The sequence below is a fragment of the Rhipicephalus sanguineus genome, chromosome 3 (assembly GCF_013339695.2).
Source record: "Rhipicephalus sanguineus isolate Rsan-2018 chromosome 3, BIME_Rsan_1.4, whole genome shotgun sequence".
Lineage (NCBI taxonomy): Eukaryota > Metazoa > Arthropoda > Arachnida > Ixodida > Ixodidae > Rhipicephalus > Rhipicephalus sanguineus.
In genome coordinates, this window is record NC_051178.1 from 46,466,928 (window position 1) to 46,486,183 (window position 19,256).

General features: G+C 47.6%; 1 protein-coding gene across 2 annotated transcripts in view; it reads left to right on the forward strand.

Moving 5' to 3' along the window:
* The window catches only part of LOC119386612 (uncharacterized), a 78,513-nt gene that overhangs the window by 45,235 nt on the left and 14,022 nt on the right, over nucleotides 1-19,256 (forward strand). For both annotated transcript variants that reach the window (XM_049413197.1, XM_037653896.2), the window contains one exon: nucleotides 7,378-7,473. In XM_049413197.1, the coding sequence (XP_049269154.1) occupies nucleotides 7,378-7,473 (96 nt within the window). The remainder of the gene's footprint in view (nucleotides 1-7,377; nucleotides 7,474-19,256) is intronic.

A 19,256-nucleotide genomic window follows, 5' to 3' on the forward strand; every position in this document is an offset into this window, starting at 1 on the left:
CCATTTTGTTCGATGCCTTGCTCTTTTGATGATCGGTGTTCTTTTATTTTATTGTGTTTATTTTTTTCTTGGTCTATGGTTATCGACACCGTAGTGAAGTGCATGTGAGGGAGGGAGCATGCAGCTAGCAAAAGATGGGTCTGAGGTGTGTCGTTGCAAAGGTAAATTGGTTGCACTTGCTGCGAAATGTAATCCATTCTCTCAGCTGCTGTGCAGTCACCATTCATTTCCCAACAGTGGTGAGAAACTGTGGCTGTGGATTACTTCTGACCACCTAGATTCTCTAATGTGCACTTAATGCTGGGTAAATGTCTGTTCTTTCCTTTGTGCTTGCGTTGAAACGTGGCCTATGCAGTCGGCTATCAAACCTGTCACCTTATGCTTATTGCCATAATGCTGTAGCAACTGAGGTACTTGACTTGTTCTATAGTTTACCACTGAATGAATGCATGGGTGTGAGGCGCTATGGGGCGTCTTTTGTCTCTTTGAATAGTTTAGTATCGGTAAATTTTCCGCCACAGTTGTTCGGGGCCTACGACCTATAGAAGTGGGCTCACGCAGTGCTCACCAAGCTGGCAATGGTCGGTACAGAGGTCTTGGTGCAAATGATACTACAGAAACATTTGTCCACTCTTCGACTCAGCACATTCCATAGATGCGGCACAGCAAGACAGTAGGAGCCTTACAGGCTGACGCTTTCACCAGAACGAGCAAGGTTGTTGTGCCAGTCTGAGAGGATAGCATTTACCAAGGTCAGGAAGTCATAGAAGCAGTGTTCTCAGATCAGTCTTAAAGCAAGCCACACTGGACATCATCCACAGCAAGTCAGCGCTTAGTGGTTCAGTGCTGAGGGTGAGGGCACCAGAGTGGCAATCACGGGGAGGCCAATCAATCAGAGTGTGAGTTTACTCAGCTGATGCTCTCACATGTCACTTGAGTTCAGATGTACAGTTTGTGTGGCTTAGTAACTCTACTATGCTTAATTTCCACTGCAGCAATTGCTCTGCGAGATTGAGCTTGCCAAGTAGCCATCAATTTGGGATGACACCGCAAGTAGGTTTTGGCAGGGCAGAATTCAAGAATATCTTGGTGCTGAGCAGGCCTGTAGCCAGGAATTTTTTTCACGGGGGGGCACTTGCTGAAAACCTTAACTATTTAAGAAAAACACCTATTTTCATTATTTATTTTTGGTAAAAACACCTACATCACAAAAGTTTTGGGGAGGGGGGGATGTAGCCCCCCACCCCCCACCCTGGCTACGGGCCTGTTGCTGAGACTTAAGCACAGGATAAAGAGCCCATCCTAGGCTGAATCAGACTTGGCTAAGACTTGTCTGTAGATTTCAGTTACAGTTTCTCATGTAGTCCTTGTGTACCTTTTGGATGAATTGATCCAATTCTCTATTACAGCAATATGCTGTATCTACTAAAGGTTGCTTGTTTGTCTGAATCCTGTGACTATGCTCACTCAGTGATCTGTGGGTGGTGTCCCCCGTGCTTAAGATTTAGGCCTAAATAACTTGGAAGGATGTTTGTTATGGTCAGGTGACATAGGGACGTGATACTTTATAGACATAAAGTGACGCTTTATAGGTAAAGGGCAAATTCTAGGCCATACAAGCGCATAATCAACTGGTTGGGCCAGCAAGTTTAAGCTAACGGTTTATTTGCCAGATCATGTAGCTCAAGGAACCTCAGTGTGGCACAGAAGTGCATCAAACTGGAGCTGAAGGGTGAGGATTCTACTGACTGCTCTTGGAGGCAATCAAAAACTTAGGACAGAACACAATTGAAGCACCATAGCACAATCAGTGACACCATATGTGGCGTACATCTTAGTTCAGATTTAGGTTTGAGATTCACCAAAAGATTTTACAAGTACCAAGTCGCAAAACCCGTTGAGCTCTATAACCATTCCGGCAAGTGGGGGGCCCAAGACAAAGGTCTGCTACATGTGCTTTTTTTATAGCACTAAAACCTATGGCATTCACATCTTTCAATATGGTGAACTGTACAGGAGTTTTGCATTTCACAAGCATAGCTCAGTATGAAGCCGTGTAATGGAACCTGAAGGGACTGAGAAATTACGTTCCATTTATAACAGGAGTGTTGTTTACCGAGAAAGATGTATAGGGGTGCAGCAATCGGCAATAAAAACCCACATAATTATGGGCAGGTCTATTTAGGCAGCAATTCCGTTTAAGCTAATAGAATAGTACCACGAGAGCTGTAATTGTCTTGCTGTCAAGGCCTGAGCCATTGTATGGCAGCATGTACAGTCAAATCAGGCTACAACGAAATTGACGGGACGCACGAAAAAGTTCGTTGTCACGGAATTTCGTTGCAGTGAAATTTCATCTATAGACCACAAAAGTTAGGAAGATCTGATGATCATGACTCGTCATTTGGTCCCTGCAAGCACATGCATTGCCCTTTGCATTTAACTCTCGCTAACTCGGACGTACTTGGCCGCACACCGAGTGAATGTATTTTCTCGCGTATAACACGCATAACATATACAGAAAGTTTAGCGCTAAACTCAGGCTGCGGGTTATAAGCGAATTTCAGTGCGCAAGTTGGCCTCACGGCAATGCAAGGAAGGCGGCTGAGAGTCAATACGCGAGTTATACACATGGGTTATACACAAGCAAATACTGTATGCAGGCTACCCTCGAAGCGTGCCGAGCGCGTAGTGCCACAAAGGAGCGTGCCAAAGTTCGCTAGAGGCTAACTGAAAACGGAAGTGCCGAAGCTCCGCACTACCACAGTCATAAGCGAGCGAAAGGAAAGCCGAAATGCTTCGTGCCGTTTTACGACATTATTGCCTTTAATCTTTCTTCCGGTGTGTTAGCTGCGTACTTGAGCGTATTCGCTATCGCTGATCGCGACGATAGTGACCGCGGTTTTCTGCGCAGCGGTTGCGGCAAACGGTAGCTCCATTTTCAATCTTCAGAACTGCTTCGTTGCTATCTGTGATTGCGTCTACCGCGGTTTTGACCGCAGCATTGCTTTGAGTCGGTGCGCGTACGTTGGATGCGCGCATACTTTCGTGGTCACCTATGATCGCGTCGACACGACCCTATTTGTGTTCGCAGCGGTTGCGGCAGAATGTAGTTAAGCTTGGACTAGGTGCGCGCTGGCCGTGCGTGTGCCTTGAAAACGCCGCGGATGTCATTCACGATCGCAGGGCTTGTGACGACAGGCAGCAGTTTTGTTTTGAGTACTACGTCAAAACAATGGCAGGAGTTCTTGAAGAACAATTCTTCCGCGGCCTGCATGCGCATTAGAGCTGTGCACGGGCCGTATTTCCGAGCCCGAGCCCGGCCCGGGCCCGCTGACTCTGTGGAAGGCCCGCCCGAGCCCGACGGCAAAGGGCTGCGAGCCCGCCCAGCCCGGCCCGACGTACGAAAACACAATCCCGGGCCCGGCCCAGCCCGGCCCGGCTTTTTGAACGACATTTGAACGAGCAGGTAATGCATTTCTATATCGAGTGATTTTTTCACAGAACGAAGGCAATTTTTTTTTATTGTCCTTTTTACCGGGCTTGGCTGGCAGAGGAAAAACGGAACGCAAGACAGCCGGCGCGTCACATCCACTCTTCTTGCGTGCTGCCAGAGTTCGCGTAGAGTAGTTACAAGTAAAGGCCAAACCCCATATGCGCCAAAATGCACGCGACAGCGACGAGCGACGAAACGGGCCGTTCGCGCAATGTATCGCGTGCTCGAAATCGCGCGATCGCTCGGTTTTTTCACATTTGGAAACCATCGCTCATCACCCGGAAGTCACAAAACACCCAAACCGGATGTACATGTGGCGACCACTGCGCACAGACTTACGCAGCCTCCGTCTCGTCATGATTAGCCCGGCGTGACACAGCTACCTGCTGCAACACGCTTCCGATAAGACAGCGCCACGCAGTTCCGTCGGAGGCTTATGTCACCACCGCTGGCTATATAACCCAAGCTACCAAGCTTGGTTTCATGTTTGTTTCTCTAACCTTTCGAAGCGCAGCATCGGCATGCTTGCCCTGCTGCTGCTACTACGTTAATAAACATCATTTTGTTTTATGTTGGGATCCGTCCTTCACCACGACTCCGCATCCCACATCTGGTGACCCGGAAAACGAACAAACCGCACCGCCATTACCCGGACCTTGGAATGACCTTCCAGAAGATTCCACGGGACCTTCACGCCGAGTCAACCGACCTCTGACACGCCTATCACGATGGCGCTGCGACCGGATGAAACCACGGCGCACTGCATCTTGCTGCCGCCGGAGTTTCCCGAATTCTGGCCGCAGTGTCCAGCCATCTGGCTCATCAGATGGAGGCTGGTTTCTCCCTGCGTAACATCGTCTCGCAGCAGAACAAGTACGCCATCACGGTAGCTTTGCTTCCTCCTGCTCTGCGACGCGTTGTGCCTCCTCTTGGGCCGCAGGCATACGACCAACTTCGAGGGTTCGTGCTAGCCCCACCGCAATCGGCAGCAACCGTGCCCGCACCCGCCGCAGCAACCGTACCCGCACCCGCCGCAGCAGCCGCGCCTGCACCCGCCGCAGCAGCCGCGCCCCCGGCACCCGCGACGGCAGACGAGCCCCCGGCACCCGCGACGGCAGACGAGCTCCCGGCACCCGTGACGGCATCAGCACCTACTGATCCTGTGTGCGACACCCAAACCAGCGCTGCCTGTCACGTTTTCGCTGGCACCACGGATGTCACCCTAACCGAGCCACCTCAGACTGTCCCGACCACGCTGGTTGGCTTCGAACATCATACTGTCCCGACCGCCGATCCTGCCGAAGCTGTCGAGCGGCAGCGCAAACATGACGACGCCCGCACCGACCGCGACCACCCGGTCCCAGTCTCTCCGGACGGACCAGCACGAGGCCACACCTGGCACCCCAACCCTGGTCATCCCGCAGAATCTGGGGCCAAGGCCCAACATCATTCTGGCGCCGCCGCGCAGGATGCCGCCCCCCTCGTTTGCCATAGTCCCGGGACAGCCCCTGACACTACAACAGCTACAGGCCATGCTGCACGTGCAGACCATGCTGGCCCAGCCCACGCTGGGTGCGTTCCAGACAGACAAGCACCAGTCCCTGTCGTAGATACCGACGTTCACCCAGCCGCAGATACTGGCGCAGGACCACCACCATCATGGCACCCTGTCGGCGCCCCTCATCTCGACGAGCGGCAGTATGGTGTCCTCTGTGCCCGTCGCGCCCGCACCAGTCACAGAGAGCGTGCAGATTGTGGTGAGCAAGGTTCCACAGACTCCGGCAGTGACTCCCCAGCAGCGCATACAGGTTTTTCTAGCGCACGATGGTCGTACTGCACCCTCACGGCAGCACCCTGTCATCCATGACTGCGCCGGCACCCTCCCCGGTACTGGTGGCCACGACGGTCCCGCCTTCGTCGACGAGCGCGCCCGGTGCGACCTCTCTTTCGCGGATCCACTCGGCCCTCCTGAAGCGTCTCTCCGCAGCGCCGCCCGTCAGCGGAACAGCTCGCAAAAGCCACTAGGTTTCTACACCCGTCCTCTACGCCACTCTCAGCCCCGACCCCCAGGAAAAAATTGAGCACCCGTTCGCCACTCCGTGTTACCGACCAGGACAGGACCGACTCAAGCCCGCGTACATCGCGGCGAACGACCCTCGCAGCGCCACTCTTTCAACTGGCGTCCGTCCACAGCCACCGACCTCGCAGCCCGCTCCTTTCACGACACGCTCTGGACGTCTGGTACGCCTCCCAGATTTCTACAGACCCTGAGGGCTCTGCACTCCGCGGGGGGGGTGATGTGGCGACCACTGCGCACAGACTTACGCAGCCTCCGTCTCGTCATGATTAGCCCGGCGTGACACAGCTACCTGCTGCAACACGCTTCCGATAAGACAGCGCCACGCAGTTCCGTCGGAGGCTTACGTCACCACCGCTGGCTATATAACCCAAGCTACCAAGCTTGGTTTCATGTTTGTTTCTCTAACCTTTCAAAGCGCAGCATCGGCATGCTTGCCCTGCTGCTGCTACTACGTTAATAAACATCATTTTGTTTTATGTTGGGATCCGTCCTTCACCACGACTCCGCATCCCACATACATCAGCGACGTACTAAGCAATGTACTAAGCACATCAGCTGTACACCAACAAATAACGTAATAATTATCCACGTGCATACAAAAAGTACTGCGAGACAACGGTAAACGTTTTACGCACCAACATGCAACAAATATTTTATTTGCATTGCATACCTGCAACAGCGCGGCACTTTTGCTGTACAAGTAGACGGCCTGATGCCAGCAACAATGGAGTTCGCTCGCCAAAGCCGTCACGAGTATGGGGTATGCCCATGCAAGTGTCAGCTTGCACGAAGGTGACCTACATCGGGTCGCTCGTCGCTGTCGCGTGCATTTTCACTCATATGGGATTTGGCCTTAAATCTAATGCGAACAGTCGCGTGGCGCCGCCACTAGCTCAGGTGGTGTTACTTCTCTGTTCGTCGGAGTGCAACAGATGCAGTGCTTTACCTGCTCCCCTTTTGTTTAAAGCAGCGAATGGAAAGGAAAAGCGGAAAAGGGCGGTCGCGGAAAAGGTGCTGTATGCGTGCTGGAAAACATTTCCCGCTCATTCTCTATATTTCGGGCTTGAGTCGGGCTTTGCGCCAGGCCCGAGCCCGGCCCGATAAAACTCCAAGTAGCCCGAGCCCGGCCCGCGGGCCAGGTCGGGCTCGGGCTTTCGGGCTACCCGGAGCCCGTGCACACCTCTAATGCGCATCAAACCTGCCGGCAGCATCATGGCGGATGGACGATCTCTCGCCACGCATCTCATTGGTGAATAATTTACCGGGATGTGCGTGTGGTGGCAGAAAGCGTGTCTCCGATGAACACATGGGTCTTGCGATGTGGCCGCATGGCTCTGGCAACGAGAAATGGTTGAGTTTCTATCGAAATTTTACGGCAACCCTAGGCAAGCTCCTTTTCCTTATGTGGTGGCGCTCGCGAAAACTTCTTTCAAGCGGAAATGCCCTGAAAAAGTATTCGTTGTGACGAGACATTTTTTGCATTGTTTCCTCTGGGCAGCTGACGGGGAATTGAAAATTATTCGTTGTGGCGGAAATTTCGTTGTAGCGGTATCCGTTATAGCCGGATTTGGCTGTACGACCATCGGCACTTGGCCTTTGCAAGTTGCCTTCCCTCCAACTGCTAAGCAAACACACTGCTGTTTTGCTTTAAGGATTCAGCAAAAGCCATCATTTTCAGTATGATGCCACTGACAGCCCAAGTAGTACCACCCCAACCTTTGTTAACGATGTGTGTTGAGCCATCTGTGCACGCAGGAGTGGTGAAAGCTTGCTTACCTCTTCCATGTTGATGTTTCCGCAGGGGACAACGAGGAGAGCTACAAGCTTCTGGACAGCATCATGGAAGCCGACGCATCGGAGAAGCTCGACTGTGTGGCAGACGAAATGATGGCGACCGGTTCGTTATGCTTGCGCCATTTCTTTGTTGGTTGAGCTCTTCAATTAGCCTTACAGTGCGGCGGAACTAAAGTTGTCCAAGTCCTGTGCATCATGTTTAAACCTGTTGCATGGAAAACCCTTATGCAAATAGAGCCATCTCTTGTCGTATGCATTGGCTGTCAGCAGGTTTACAGTCACAGTCGTTGCGATTTCTCTCGGCATGTCACAAGCGACCCAGATAATGCCACAGCGCCGTAAAGATCCCCAACTTTTACACTTGCTTCTGTGTGCAGTTTCACTTTTTCAAAACTCATGTAAGGGTTGTAAAGTACTTGAGCAGTGACTAGAAGAACCACCTGGTGCATGTTAATTTCTTGAGTCTTATATTGCCATGACCACAGAGCGGACTCCATGGTTATGGGAGCAAAAAGTGGTTAAATGGGTGCATAATTCTGTAAATATGATTGTCTCTATGAACCTTATCAAATAACGAAAATGGTATAACGAAGTAAATATGAAACTTGTGCTGCCGACATGTGATGGATACGATATAACGAATCTGTTTTTATGTCAGATGTTACTTACCTTCGGTAACGGCAAAAGAATATGAACTAAAGAACGTGAAAAATAATGTTCCTTTGTTTGTGCACCTCATGCACTGTTACCCAAACTGAAGCTTAACGAACTCGCTCATTTGACGGTTCTGCTAAAGCAGGTGTGACTTCACCTTTGACTAATACAGTGACCATGCTAGCTATAAGTTGTTAAAAGTGGATTTGTGTGTAAATGTCCACCAAAGCATATTCAAAGGGAACGTAAAGGACAAAGACAAAGTGACAAAGACATAATTTCTGTATGTATAGATATAGATGCATTGCTTACACTTGAAGAATACAAATTACAATGATCATAAACTTACATTGCGATGCAATGAGTATGCTTCACAGGCTTAGAAATAAAGCGCACACCACATTGCTGTCACCTTTGTACTAGTCAGAATCGCCATGCTGTGCATGCTTCTGAGAAGTTGCTCATTGTGAGAGCAGCTGACATTCAGTGAATCTGATTCCGATGTAGCATTTGGGCAGTAGTCCACAAAGAGGGAATCACCGCTCAACTCGCTTGCAGCAGAGAAACCGGAGTGCATGCCCATTGTGTAATTGCTGTGCATGTGAATGCAGGTCAGAAAGCTTTATGGTTGTGCACCCGCAAGGAATAACCAAACGAGTGATCAAATTCCAGTAACCCTTCATCTTATCACCACCAAGAGTCAATCAGTTTTTGTGACTCTCAAGAAGGGAACAATGTGCAGGCTCGGAGGCACCGTCTTGCAGCCGGTCTCCACTTCTTGTGGAGACCGCCTGCAAGACAAATAAAAAACACACCACTGCGCAGCCACACACATGCAGATGTGGCAGTGTTAGCCGATGCATCAACCCAAGCAGGCCTTGAAATGAAAAGCGAAGATCAATGGCGGAAGAAAAGACTTTTTGTATCCCCGCAGTGTGACCGCTTTTTCTGGATAAAAAAAAAATGTTGAAAATTGGCGCATTTTTCAACGTACAAACAGCACCGTATATTTGTCTTTACCCTCAGAGTGTTAGAGTGAGGCAACTATGATGTCGAGTCGTAGCAAACAAGCCATGGCAAAAAGCCAGAGGCTAGCTATCACTGTTAATGGTGCTACTAACGCCCTGCTTTGAGACCCTTAATGATGCTCATTTTGGTTAAAATAATAATTACAAAAATAGATTCCTAGCTTTAAAGGAATTCTCTGAAATGCACTTAAAGAGGTGGCTTTTGATGTGCTGTCATGTGGTTCCTTTTCTTTCATCACTTTGTTTTTCTTACTTCGCTGAAACATAATGGTGCAGTGTTTGTCAGGTGGATTGGCAGTTTCATTGTAAGGTCTCATTATCAAAGACGGGCACCGCAGCTCACTTATAACATTCTGCAAAAGCAAAAATCCCATTTTTACAAAGACATAAGCAACATGGCGAGTCAACTTATATGGCATTGCAGTTATGGTATCACAGCTGCACAGTACAGTAAGAGCTCATTAATTAGGATTTCACGGGGCCAATAAAAATGTTCGAATTGACCGAATGTCGAATTACTGAAAGCATCAAGAAAACACTTAAAGAACTGTCTATGACATCAATACACTTTCATTTTCTTGATAAATACGTAAATCCTGTACTTCGCACAAGAGCAGTGTAGAAGGCATAATTTTCATCATTCGCAACTTGGTTCACAATTTGACCACGGCCAAAGACAGTGTCTCAATTAGTAATCCGAAATGTTCTCTGCACCCCACCCTTATTACGTAGCGCCGCCACCAATACCGCCATGTGGGTGTGACAATATTTTGTTGGCGAAATGGCCTGCAACTGATCACTTATCTATTACGGTGTAGCAAGCGAGTTTTATGCCAGCGTGCAAACCGTAGCTGAAGCTCTTCATTTTCAACAGCTTCCACGAAACTGCTGAGCATCTTTTGTGGAAGAAACCTGGCTCCCTAATGCATAATCATTGATGGCGACTATGTAGTTCTGAAGGCGAAAACGAAACTACTGCTTGTCGCAGCCGCTGTGGACGATACTACAGCTTTGACCTCAGTCACTATCGACGCGATTAATACCCACGCAGTTCGTGTGTGCCGAGTAAAAACGAAAATGAAACAAGTTTGCCACAGCCACTGAAGCCTTGGTCGTAAACAATGTGATTGTGGATAGCGAGCACATCTTTCCGAAGGCCTGAAGCCACCGCATTGTCACACACCGTGACTAACGCAAATACGTATCGTTAGCACCGTTACCGTTCGGTTAGCGCTGATGATGGCGGTGATGCAGTCTGCACCACCTCATTTCGGTTGTCTGCTAATGCTGTTTTCGCTCTGTTGCATTGCACATTTGCAACGCTTTGCACTTGGTGTGCTCCGAGGATCATCCGAATTAACCAGCTAAATATGACCAAATTAATTAGAGTGATGTCATTAAACAACGCATATGCTTGCTGGGACCAGAGAACACGTCCGAATTATCCCATTTTCCGTATTAACCAGGGCCGAATCAATGAGCTTTTACTGCATCACCTTTGGCTGAAGCAATGCACAAGTAATGGCTTATAGACACTGCAACATGCAGGCAATGTGATATATGTACTTGATCGCGTGTTTCAGTGAACAAAGTGGGAGACCCACCAGCTGGCATGTAGTCATGACATGTCTGCACAGCTCCCAAGTAAATTTCGCTAACGGTCTCTCCTATCCTGTTTTAAATGTGAAGCATTTCTTAGCGAACTTCTGCGAGTTTGAGCGTATCTATCTATCTATCTAGCCGCCTACGACTTGGGGCTCTCCTGGCCGTTTCGTTAATAGGATATACACCAAACTTGGTATGGCGTAACGTGCCTTTATGACGAACATAAATAGCAGGTCATAACAAGAAAATCATGATATCCATGTCATGAACGACATGATTTACATGCCACTGTTTTAGTGCTCTTGGGGCCGTTTCGTTAGTTTGATATATATACCAAAATTGGTATGGCGTGACAATAGTGTATGGCGAACGCAAGTGACAGGTCCCAACGTGCAAATCATGACACGCATATCATGTACAGCATGATTTACATTCCACGCTCATGGTGCACTCGCGGCCGTTTCGCTTGCTTGATATACACCAAAATTGGTATCGCGCGATGTGACTGCGTGGCGAACACAAATAACAGGAGGTAACATGAAGATCATGACACGCATGTCATGCACAGTATGAATTACGTGCCACGCTCATGGCGCACTGGCGGCCGTTTCGGTAGCTTTATATACACCAAAATTGGTATCGCGTGACGTGACTGTGTGGCGAACACAAATAACAGGTGGTAACATGAAAATCATGACACGCATGTCATGCACAGTATGACTTACGTGCCACGCTCATGGCACGCTAGCGGCCGTTTCGCTAGCTTGATATAGATGAAAATTAGTATCTCGCGACGTAACAGTGTGGCGAACACAAATAACAGGTGGTAACATGAAAATCATGACACGCATGTCATGCACAGTATGACTTACGTGCACAGCTCATGGCACGCTAGCGGCCGTTTCGCTAGCTTGATATAGATGAAAATTAGTATCTCGCGACGTAACAGTGTGGCGAACACAAATAACAGGTGGTAACATGAAAATCATGACACGCATGTCATGCACAGTATGACTTACGTGCCACACTCATGGCACGCTGGCGGCCGTTTCGCTAGCTTGATATACACTGAAATTGGTATCGCGCGACGTGACTTTGTGACGAAAACAAATAACAGGTGGTAACATGAAAATCGTGACACACGTCATGCACAGTATGACTTACGTGCCACGCTCATGGCACGCTGACGACCGTTTCGCTAGCTTGATACACACCAAAATTGGTATCTCGCGACGTAACAGTGTGGCAAACACAAATAACAGGTGGTGACATGAAAATCATGACACGCATGTCATGCACAGTATGACTTACGTGCCACGCTCATGGTGCGCTGGCGGCCGTTTCGCTAGCTTGATATACACCAAAATTGGTATCTCGCGACGTTACTGTGTGACGAACATAAATAACAGGTGGTAACACAAAAATCATGACATGCATGTCATGTAGGGTATGATTTAGATGCCACGGTCATGGTGCACTCACGGCCATTTTGTTTACTGGATATATACCTAAATTGGTATGGCATGACAAGAGTGCGTGACGAACATAAATAGCAGGTCACGCATCGTATATATGTAGCAGAATATATGTTTCATTACCATGGCATATACCTGATTGTACACGCATGCATGTATGACAATCTCGCGATATAGAGCGAACTAGATGTCACGACATGAATGACTTCATAAGCCTCAATGACAAACAAGACGATGTATGCAGCTCTTTGCTGGCTGCTTTGCATTACCTCGATTCCCACACTGCGTGCAGGGGTGAGACAGCTGCGCATATTGCGCATTTTTGATACGATTCCGTTTTCCTGCGCCAAGCTGCTCCGAAAGCATAAAAATTGCAAAAATTGCGCCGAACTGCGCCGAAACGACCCCGCAAGCAAGAATTTTCAAGCCTGCATCAGTTTCAGCATGGGAAAACGTAACTTTAGAAGCAGCGCCAGGGATACGTTCGCAGAACATGTTAACGCGCCACGCTTGTCCTTCTACGCGCCTTTGTAATGGAGGCTCCATAGTGCTGTGGTAATCGCCTCTGACTGGTTGTAAATACAGTCAACTGCCGATTTTTCGGACACCCTAGGGACCGCGAAATCGTCCGAAAAATCGGGCACTCCCGAAAAAACAAATTCATGCTTTTTTATCTCCGCTTAAGCGGTCAAATCGCCCAGCCACGTGCGAAATAGCTTTAATGCCTCCCAGTCAATTATCAGGCATTTTAGTGCGCGCCCAAGGCTCTCGCAAATACATTCGGTACCTGCCGCGAACCCCGCTTAACTACGTACGTGCCAACCGCCACTTTTACATCTCGTGATGAGCGCCGCTGATAACAGCAAAGCGCGGAATAGATACGGCTATCTCGCATGAAGCGTTTCTAAACGATGACGCGGAACACAAAGACTGTGGCGGAAGAGCGGACGACTCGTCTGGCATTCCCCGATGCGTGTGCGCATTGCGCACACGCATCGCGGAATCGCCGCTGATACGCAGCATTTGCTGCCGTATCAAGCCGATCGTTTCTAGTTGTGTGCAGTACATCGCCATAAACTGACGCCGTCACTTTACTGTTGCTGTATCGTACGCACGCATTTATCACGAAAGGGTTCGTGATGCGCACTTAGTTCTTGACCGCACACGGGCGCGGCAATGGCGAGCTGGTTTCGTCCGCGAAGGCAACGCGTCTATGCGGCTCACTTAGCGGTCTCGCACAAAGAGGCAGCAGGAATGGCGGCGCGGCGCATTTGGGCTCTCGCCTATGAAATGCGTGCAGTACGCTTGCAACTGCGCTAGGCCACGTGCACTACCGAGCAGTTAACTGAAGATGCTTGTCGTAAGGGTTGTCAGCGATTAAGTCGTACCGGAGCGTTTGCCAGCTGCCGCCATCACGCCTCCGTGCATTTCCGCTGCTTATCCGTAACATCGCCGCACGGCGCCGCAATAGCGGCCCTTTGAATTTCTGGTCTGCTTCACAACATAACGCTTCGGCATTGCGGCAAAGCTGACTTTCGGACTCTGCTACTGTCGCACACAGATCGACTCGCGTACGCGCTGGTTCAAACCTAAGAGATGATTGACGCGGCAGAGGTGAGGGCTCCAATTAATGCCTTTCGGACCCACAATTCGGGCAGAAAGTCCGAAAAATCGGACATCGAAGAGTTTCAGCGTCCGAAATTTCGGACGTTCTTATAGATTGACGTCTATGGGGCTGGTGACGGTGCCGCGATAGTGTCCGAATTTTCGAGCATGTCCGGAAAATCGGGCGTCCGAAAATTGGCAGTTGACTGATGTGACCCCCCCCCCCACCCTACATGCGTTCATCGGTGGCCGCCATACCGCTTTTGTTCTTTCCTGATGTTACACGTGAAGGCATCGCCGCAATCGCGTGCTAGTAAGAATCGTTCAATGACCATTCAAAGACCTATTGCTATGTGACTACAATTCTTGTGCAATCAGTTTTTTATTATTTGAAAAATGTGATGTTTTTAATTTTTTTTATTTTCAAATGTAAAGTGAAACTAGTTAAAAAACTTTTTTCATCTATTTCATATGTTGTTACCCAGGTTATATAAATTGCGTAGTTGTAAAAAGGTAGTGTAGTTCACACCTGGCAATAATCTGTTAAAAAAAAGCTTTCTCCCAAAGCTCTTTGAACGTTATGGTATTCTAAGCGATTAAAATGTGCGTTTCTTCCTCCAAGTTGCTACAAATTTGTGTTTTTTCAAGCTCCAAAAACGACATAATAATGCCACTAACTGCTCCCAAAACAAGGTTCTCCTGCCTCCTAAATTGAAATTTTGCTGCTCCAAAACTGCTCCCAAACGATTTCAGCCGTCTCACCCCTGTGCGTGGGATCTGCCGATTTTTTTTTTTTTTTTTTATTCAAAACCTTTTGCTAGCTGTCAGCTTTCAGCTGTCACCAATGTGGCCAGCAAATTTGTCCCTCCTCATTTTTGTGCCAGAGTGACAAATAAATGTCACTTTTTTTTCATAGCAAGGGTTGGTCCATGTCTTGGTATTGTATCATCTCGCACCTGACCGCATTGTCATAATGTCCTGTGTCATTATTCTAAAGCTACATTAGCAACAACAGTTGCATTTCTCCACCCAAGGATGAGATTCCGAGCAGCAGAGGCTGTGACAACCTAGGAGACCACACTTTGGCCAGGCTAGGCAACCACGTGGGATTGCTACACCGTACACCAGATGTCGTTGTTCGCTTGACCCCTATCTGTGCACCTTGCTTTGATGGAATCAGTCTAATGCAAAGCTCGATACATGTTCTAGTCTCTGCAGTCAAGGCCTTCCATCGTAGCCACTCTCACCGTTGTAGTAGTCAATGACGGCTTGTAATGCCAGTGGAGAATTCCACCTATCTCATCTCAGAGAACTAAGCTTGCACTCACAGTACCATTGAGCAAACACGTATCGTCAGGTTGCTAGAATGAGGAAGCTATTAGAATGAAAAGGTTTGCACGAAGTTGTCTTTGGTACCATGCTTGGGACTAGCGTAGCTGTGGTGCAGATGTTAAGAACATTATAGTACGCACACTCGCCGCAGAGTCTCCATATGTGCCTTCCATGCTCGTGCACTAGGCTTGTGCGAATAGTAATTTTAGGTTCAAAGTGAATTCAAAGGTAATATTGATTTGGTCGAATAATTTCGAATTGAATTTGAATAGTATATGTCACATATTAGAAAGAAAAATGAGCAGATTTGTCATGACCCAACTAACTTGCACAATATGTTTTTTTTTAATTGAAACAAGGCCCGTGCAAATGTCATTCTTTTGGTTTAAAGGAAGTGGAAGCAAATTTGAATAGTAGCAGGAATTTTTGACTTTTGGTAGAATGCTAGTGGTAACCTGTAAAATATGTTATGTTTCAAATTTACTATATTTATAGAATATAAAGCCGGTATAACAAGCTTTTTAACTTAAAAAATGATGATGAGGGTAATATGTTCATTTAACTTGAAGTGGGGCTTCGCGGCGATGCGGATTTTCTCTGGAAAGGTGTATTCACGGTATAGCACCCCTCCACTGCAGTGAAACCATCTTTACAGGGGGGTTACATGCGGGACCTAATATACACCTATTCGTTCATTTCAAATACTTCGACATTTCCAATAATTTAAATTCGAATTGAAGCAAATTCGAACACTGTAATGTTTGTTCGAATATTCACACAAGCCTGTCGTGCACGTGTCGTCTTTCACAATGGTGTCAGAAACTGTGTGCACACGGGGTTACCGGCGTTTTGCAAAAGGTGTGCAGTTGAATGTGGTCGTAATTGTCACATTTGACAAAAATACCTTAATTATGTCTATTATTTGCCGTAAGCTTTATACGTACGTGTTATCGAGGCATGGTTTGAAGCCTTACTAGTTATAGGTAACACATTACCACTGTATTGAGTTGGAGCTGCACTGTCCGTGGTGAACATGGCATCGTAGCATGTGCATTTTTTTCTGTTATCTTCCATAGACCCAACTGGGCAACCAGCTGCAGGCCAGCATGGAGAGTGCGGCACGCAGTCTCCTCGAAGACATCAAAGCCAGCTCGAGGCACCACCCTCAATGACTCTAGAGCATCCAGTATGAGTTAGGAATGTATTATGTGATTTTACACATATACAATTTTGGCTATATCGAATTGTTCGGGGATCCCCGACATTGTTTGATTGATCGAGATTCGACTGTAGTCGCCCATGCTTGCAGATACCCTTGCAGGCTCTGTACTCATGGCCATTCACAGTCCCTTCCATTCAAACTTAGCAGCAGACTCACGTCCGTAACTCACATACATCCTTACTCACTCACTGTGGTCTCCACCTGTGAACAAGCGTCAAGTGAGCATGAGTTGGTGCACTCATGAGTGAGCGTTGTTTCTTCCTACAGCTGTTGAAGGTTTCATCAAGTCATATTCAGCACAGCAATGTGCCGGCTGTGGCCAGTCCGCGCATGATCCCAAAAACACACATTCAAGCACACAAGCATCTACCCGAGTGACAACATTGTTTAATTAAGCGGACCCTCAAGAGTGCAGTCAATTACACTTGAACGCAGTCAGCCTTATGAAAACCGCGTCGCATTGTAGAACGTGCACCCAGCCTGCAAAACAGGAGCAATATGTGTTAGGGAGGCCATGTTGGTCAAGCATGATCTAGGTGAACGGCGCAAAGACGACTATGGCCAAGAGAGAGACACACGCATAAATACGTAGTCACCTGTTTTTTCTGGAATAAACACTGTTGGAAATGGCTCCCTCTGTGTGCGTCTCTCTCTCTCCTTGTCCGTCGTCGTCTTCGCACTTTTCACCGTGGACCAATATTTGTTCTGCTCATAATAATTATTTGTGCCTGCGTTCTTCAGCGTTTTTAAATGGCACACTCCACCATAATGTGTCACTTTCAGCTGAGCTTGTAGCCTTTTCAAGCACATCACTCACAGAGACCCATATTTGGCAGAAACGACCATAAGACACTCAAACATCTACGATCGATACAAGACCCCGGATATAACGAATTATCGGTTTATAACGAAGTAATTGAAGATAGTCTTGTCATAGATACAGTGTTACAAAAATGTTTATAACGAACTTTTGCATATACGAGTTATTTTCGTGGCAACTGTGACTTTGTTATAATGAGGTTTGAGTGCAGTATATCTTTTTTATTATCTTTACTGGGAGTTTTATTAGAGGGACAGACTTACCTGATTGGAAAGTGACTGGCCAGATAACTCACTTTACAAGGCTTACTTGGAGGACAAGCTAGAAATTTTGTGCACCTTCTGCACCTCCCACAGATTAAGCTGTCCATATAGGTTCTATTGTTGAAGAGACTAGAGCAATTGCATCTGTGTTTCACAAGAATGACAACAATGCCCATGTAAACTTGGATGTCTTTATCCTCACATTATTGTGCAGGCATGTACGTAATTCAATTAAACTACACTTTCTCATGTTTTATTATTCGTTTTTTTTTTTTCCCCTTTTTAGCTGATCTCGCTGATTCGTGCTCAGTTCTGCTACCACGACTGCCTCACTGGTCGGGGCTGTGCTTGTTGCTACGAGAACTAAAGACCTTGAACCCAGCAAAATGCAACTTTGCCCAGTCTGTGGCAACGTCCCCTGCACACACGATTCGGGAAGCAGAGTGGTGGAAAATTTGATCATCGCTGGAGAGACGACGGCCGTTCGTGCCTTTGGCCGAGTTCCCACGTGTTCAGCCACCCTGCGTCGTTCTGAGTGAATTGTCAGCACTGGTTTCCGAAGCGTTCTCCCCCTTGATACCAAGTTCACCTTCTCTTCCGACCGACTCACATTCTTGACCTTAATTCATTGCGTAACATATTCCACCCATTGCCTACTTGATCTGCTGCTCCTATGCGAATGTTTTCTGTTTTTTCATTTCTTTCCTTGCTGGCACGGACAGCGTTGCATTGCCCAACTGCTACATTGTCGTATGCATTGCATATGGACGACCTTCCCTTGGTATTGAGGCGTTTTGGAGCAAGCTCAGCGATTTAGCAGGCACCAAAGCGGTAGTAGTGCCACTGCTCCTATGCAGTGCCACTGCACCTGCAGGATAGCATTGCCATGTTTGTGTCTGTCAACTCCACATCATTGTGAACATGCCTCCTTGTTTTGAGTGCTTTATTAGGACGCACCACTCACTGTAAAATAGGAACACATCCCAACATTTCGTGCTGTTTACTCAGACAACATTGCTCGTGATCGCATCAACAAAATTAATTATTCGAATTTTTTTACTGTGCGTTACTGCAGTTCCCTCAGAGTCGTACATTTCAGTTCGGCATATTTGGGCCCCAGGTATGCTGCTACTGTGTTTAGTATGCGTTATTGATATTTTCACCTTTTTTGTGATTATCTGGAACTGCGTACACTCTACGCGCGTAATGTTTTATGTTTGCCTTAATTTGTCCCACAAGACCACTTCATTTCCTCATCATACTGAGCTTTCCTGGACTATGTGTGGTGAACGTTGTGCAGCATTGAATTTCTGCTGGTGGTGCAGGCTTTAGCAGAGACTCATTTCCTGCAGCACACTGCACTTTAATTGCAGTGTTTGTTGTGCCATCACAACCGCCTACCAATCACGTCTCAAGGAGGCCACTGTTGATACCTTTTCGTTCTGCGATGCTGTTGCCTTTGCTGAATTGTCACTCTGCTATCAGAGAACCACAGCTTTTGTGCAGTATGGGATTTGCTTGTGTGGAACCACCCTGCACCATGAGTTAGCCATGTCATGTTTGTGGTGATTTGTTAGGCACATGTGTGGATTTATGGATGACAAAGGTCACGGCAGTATTTGTGTTTTTTTTTTTTTTTTTTCCCTCAAATTGTTGCAGCAATTGCGCCAAGTGTTCAATACGGTAAACCTGTGAAAAATCACCATTTTTGCTCTGCCGATGTACATACCTCAAAGAACACAGTACAGACATATGTTAGGTCAAGTTGTCACACTATACATGAAATCTATGAAGCATAGCTTTTTTTAAGAGCATGATTTGTGATAAAATTACGTAACACGTCAGGATGAGCACCACTGTTGCACACATGCAAAATCATCTT